The sequence below is a fragment of the Plectropomus leopardus genome, unplaced genomic scaffold (genome assembly GCF_008729295.1).
Source record: "Plectropomus leopardus isolate mb unplaced genomic scaffold, YSFRI_Pleo_2.0 unplaced_scaffold10729, whole genome shotgun sequence".
Classification (NCBI taxonomy): Eukaryota; Metazoa; Chordata; class Actinopteri; order Perciformes; family Serranidae; genus Plectropomus; species Plectropomus leopardus.
The window spans coordinates 1,130-6,613 of NW_024611317.1; the positions used below are offsets into that span (position 1 = coordinate 1,130).

The window sequence follows — 5,484 nt, forward strand, 5'->3', positions numbered from 1 at the left end:
GGATACCACAAGGGTAGAGATGGACAGGCTTTTGACTTTGAGGTCATCCGCCTTTTACTTTAATGTTGTTTAATTATTTGCAAATTGTAACCTGTAAAGTTATTATATCAGGCGCCAATCTAATTTTTTTAGTTAAAATATAGTTCTAAAGGCGTCCTTTGCTTTAACTATTGAAACACATTATCAGTTCGATCTTTTAGAATTCTTAAACAATATTGTTTTACTAATTCTTCCTCTTGCTGTTAGCAGTATCTGAGTTTCATAGTTGTCCAATTGGTATTCTGTAATTGCAAAAGCTGTTTTGTGGTAACTCTCATATGGGGCATTTATATTTAAGAGTGAAAACACTTCTACATCCTGCCGACAACCACAAAGCCTGCTTCACTAAAATAGATACAAAGCGAAGTATAGGGGCGGAGGTCAACAAGTCCTAGACTGTGTTTGAAACCGTCCCCTCATTCACTCGCTCACTATTCATTCTGTAGTGTGTATTAACTAGTGCACTATATAGGGAATATCCAAACGAGATTTTGGACACTACGTTGGAATTTTTTTCCCCTGGAAATAGATGATTGCATGGCATTGTGGTATACGGGAGTTAAATGTAGGGTACATCGTATGTACACTTAAATTTGCTGTGCATTGTGGACATTTTATAGTACACTATATAGTGGATGAAAACAACAGCAGAGTATTCAAACACCACTACAAAATGGTGAACACACTATATAGTGAACCATATCTGCGATAGGGGACGGTTTCAAACACAGCTCTAGAGTAATGACTACAAGGCAGAGGGCCCAAATAGTAAACTTGACAGAAACAAATGAAGTCTGAAGTGCTCTGATGTCAACTATCTTAATCGTTTGGCTTTTCCAGGTGCTATTTTTACCTTGTGTGCTGTATTTTCTTTTGACCAGTTGTATTCTCTTTCTTAAGACTTTTGTGCTCTACGTTTGTTGCTCAGAGCATCAAAAGCTCGGAGTGTTGGCTATCTGACACCGGTGGTTTGATAAATTTGATTTATTTGATCATTAATAGCGCAAAAGTACATGAAAATGCAAAAAAACACATAAAAAACTCTTGAAGAATAAAAGACAAATAATACTTCTTATTTGCGTGGAGGTTCGCAAAACTCAAGACAAACTTGTTGTACAGTGAAAAATGAACATGAACCTCCTAAATGTACTGCTGTAATTACAGAAATAATAAGGTTAGGGAAAACAAATAAAAAAGACAGTAAAAAACACAAAATAAAACAGCAGTGATCACAATAAACCTTGTTTATTTCAAGATCTACATCTAAATCTAGATTACACATCCCGAGATTCTTTAAAATCACCACTGTACTAAGATGCAAATTTAGTGCTTTACACTGGAGTACACACATTCATCATTGGTGCCGTTCCTCTGTCGTCTTGATCTTTTGGGCAGGTTAACACTCAAAGCAGCATAATGGAGGCTTTCTGCGTCTTGGTCACCCTGGCAACAAAATATAAAAAAAGCTATCACAACATGGGTTATATCTAATAAAAAATGGACAGGCGATTGTTTATCTCAACACAGTAAATTTACCTCTGCATCTGCTGTGGAAGGGGCTGAAAATCTTGCTTTAGACTCTGGTTGTAAAACACAGAAGATGATTCTTTATTTAAAAGCACAACCCAAGATCTTAGATATTAATAGTATCAATTGCCTGTACCCGAGTAGCTGTTTTTCTTTTTCATTGTGCACACTGAGAAAGCCAGTAAAGCAACCAGGATGGTGGTGAATGCCAAAGCACCACTCAAGAAATACACCAACAGAAGTAGGTCCAGCTCATCTGTAGAGAGTTATAAAAGGAGCTTTCAGAATGTTTCGGATGTTTTCATTCTAAGTTAGATGAAGAAGAATGACAATTTATTTAATGGAAAGCCTCTGCTAAAAAGGTACTTACGCTCAAAGTCCAGCTTGGTCCCGCCTCCGAACAGTATGTGTCCACATGAGGCAACAGCACAGTAGTAGGTCCCAGCATGAGAAAGATTCAGGCTCTTCATCGGCAGGTTGTAGAAACAGGTGTGTGTTTGTGTGTTGGTGTTCCTCTCACACTGATCATTCCTGCCTCCATGGCTGTAAATGAGTCCTGGATGAGAATCTTTGTAGTATTTGAACCAGTAAACACTGTGTTCTCCATCACAGCTCGCATTGTGTACTGTACAGTTCAGAGTCACAGAGCCTCCTGGCTGGATGGGCTCTGATGTTGACTGATGGACCAAAACTTGGGCACTTAACCCTGGATTCCTTACACTGACTGTAGTGCTCTCTGAAAACTCTAATGTATATACATATTTAATGCAGTGGTACATAGCTGAATCTGAAATCTGTAAATCAGTGATTGTCAGGTGGTTATTTCCATCCTCTGTATCCAGTGTGAAGCGTGAATTGTTCTTGAACTCATTATGAAAAGTCTTTTTTACATTATATTTAGAGAAGGAAGAAATGAGCCTTGGTTTCTGTCCAAGGGTTTCCTTAATCCAGTAAATTCTTGGAGCCACTGCGCTTTCATAGAAACATAGCAATGTCAACTTGTCCCCAGTGTTTACCGATACAAAACCACAGTCTTGATTCACAAAATAATAGGAGAGGAAAAAAAATACATTTAGAAATAATGTAATTTGACAGAAGTCTGTGTAGTCAGTAAATTAAAAGAAAATTAATCATATAGTCTAACGGATAAAATTTGGAATCTCAAAAATACAACTTACCCATTTCCCCCCAAAGCAAGCACGTGAGGTAGAGAGCAAACACTGTAAATGTCATCCTGTCAAAACTGCTGTTTCGAGTGACGGAAAATCAATGGTTACTCAGCCCCTCAGAAACAAGAATGTGTTTGATTGGCTAACCTGAAGTGTATGCCCTTGTTTAGGAAACATGGTCACATGCTCACTGCCATTTATGGTATCAAGTTGGTTTTTTGAGAAAAGGTGCACATTTTGAAAGATGTATGAAGAATGACTCCTCACACACGACCATTTATAAGACTATAATTGCTTAATATTTGGTAATGGGCTGATAATATAGATATGGTAGAATGCTTTGATTGTGGTAATCAGAAATCTGTCAATTGTGTCTCTCTCGGTGTGGCAGTGCACAGGAGCATGCGGTCAGGACATGGACAAAATAACATAGCAGCAAAGAATGCAGTCAAAGAACAAAACTTGAACAAAACAACAAAAATATATTGCAAGAAACTCTTGTTCAGATAAAAAAAATCCCTGCACTCTGCTTGAAACCACATGCAAAGATGCAGGTGACTATCAAAAGCCCTTACATTACTAACACATAAGTACAAAAAGAGAAAATTATAACAAATTATCTCTGTATCTGAGGAAGATATGATAGTACAACCAATAATATTAAATAGAATTTATGTGACATTTACATGGATGTATTACAAGAACTGGATACAGCATTCGAGGCAAGGCCCTGTTGGTTTCTATGAAAGTTTCTTAGTGGCACATGAAGCCAAAAAATCTACCTAGATGATCAGTGATGGTTCCACATCATTGGACCCGTTGAGCAAGCACACTTGTGACTGTTACCTGCAGAGCCAGCAACTTTCAGTTTAGCGCTCTGCTAACTTCAGTGGGGATAAATTGATTTAATTTTCTGGCTCTTCTAGACTTTCCAAATTTAATCGAACCAAATGGATCAAATCCTGCCAAGTCCATGCACATTCAGAGTACTGGTTTAGCAGCAAACTACTATTTGTTATATTCACGTTACCTCTCTGTGTTGTGATCTGAGCTTCTCTGTGGTTTGTTGTGGTAAGCTGGTCAGGTTTGTCAGTTGCGCTTCCCCTTGGCTTCCCTCGTGGTGAACACCGTTAGCTCTGTCAGCACTCTTGCGGTTCTTTAGTGAAGTTAGCTTTGTTAGCTGCTGTTGAAAATCATGACCAGAAAACTCATATGCTCTGAATTTCACCTGTTTAATCTTATAAATGCAAAAACATGAAAAGGGAGAATAAATGTTTCCGAATAAGTTTACGTACTGTTGGACCGAACTAAAACTCTTTGATTCCACTATTTAGAGAGGCAGCAGGCCCCTTACAAGAAACTAGATGACAGCTCAATGGCATCATTCATTCATTTTCATACATAATTATCATAATTTACAGCATTAATACACCTGCTGTCTTACTTATCAGCCGTGTAAACTGGCTCCTGATATTCTTCCTCCCCAAGTTCATCTACTTGAAATGTCACAAAAAAAGCCATGAATCAGCGTCACATACCACTCAAACGTCCAAAGCTTGAGCTTTAATAAGAGGCAAGGACTTATTACCAAATATGAGACTCTCGCAAACAATATGATTTACTAAACAAACACCATTTACCATGTTCCTGCATGCTGTGCCAACTGATCTGATGTTACACACTAATGTTTAGTGCTGTGCAGCAATTAGGGCAGAAATGTGAAAAATGCACATCAATTACTTTTATTTATTGTTGTCAGTAGTATTCCAACTAAAACTGTTGTGACTAGCACACTTATTTTATGTTTTAGTAGTTGCAGTGCTGTTAAATGTGACCGGATGACAATTTTGCATGTTTACTGCAACTGGTCTTTGGGTTAAGTGGCAAGTAGGTGAGAATGCATCACTCTTACATCCTGCCAAAAACCACAAAGGCTGCTGTACTGACAGAGATGCGATGCTAAAAGTATGGCCATAAAAGGCTTCAGGTCTGACAGCACTGACCGTTTCACTCGTCTTCCTATGTTTTGGGGCTTGAACCAGCCAAAATCGAGACTTCAAAGCATCAGTCCACAAGCCAGTGGGCGATGCTACGTCTCTATATGTACACTAAATGGTTGTAGCTAGGTAGCAGTGGAGAGCTGACCAACAGTTAGCACTAGCAGATAATAATGTTTGGAACTTTTTACTTTTATTCACGTAGCTTAAACATGTAAATCACATTAATCAGCATCTTTGAACATGGTTTGATACAAAGTGGTGATTTTTCATTCGGGCTTTATCACTCTATTTTCCATCCAGTATATAATCATACATATAGGATTGTTTTGTAGTCCTTTTGTAGTTTTTACAGTGCTTTTTTTTTCCTACTTGGATGAAGCATTAAAGTTAGAGCAAGACGTTTACTGGGTTGGAATTCCCTTATTCCATAGTCCAGACTGACACATAGGACTGGTGCTGGGAGGTATTGTGTACCTTTAATTGCTTTCATCTGTCTGTGTTGTATGACACCATGTATGTTGTAACTGGTATACGGTGTGTCTGACATGTATACAGTGACTTTACATTTGTTTACTGCGGAAGTTTTTGTTACAAACGTTGCATTTTGTGATTAGAAAGTTGTAAATGCAGAGACTGGCTTACTTAAACACTCATAATATGATGCATAAGAGTTTGTTGTAGACAAAGCCGATTGTTAAGTAGCGGGGCCTCATGTTTTTAGGTCATTTAAAAAAAAACAAAAAAAAAAC

General features: G+C 38.0%; 1 protein-coding gene across 1 annotated transcript; it reads right to left on the minus strand.

Annotated features, from left to right (window-relative positions):
- Positions 1–1,374: 1,374 nt before the first annotated feature.
- Positions 1,375–2,804, minus strand: LOC121963287 (the record flags this gene model as incomplete). The annotated part of the gene is made up of 5 exons (XM_042513595.1): positions 2,745–2,804; positions 1,937–2,599; positions 1,703–1,822; positions 1,576–1,619; positions 1,375–1,482 (listed from the first exon to the last, which is right to left on the minus strand). Coding segments are annotated over exons 1-5 (990 nt in total), but the record flags the coding sequence as incomplete, so codon positions are not given.
- Between the last annotated feature and the right edge of the window lie 2,680 nt (positions 2,805–5,484).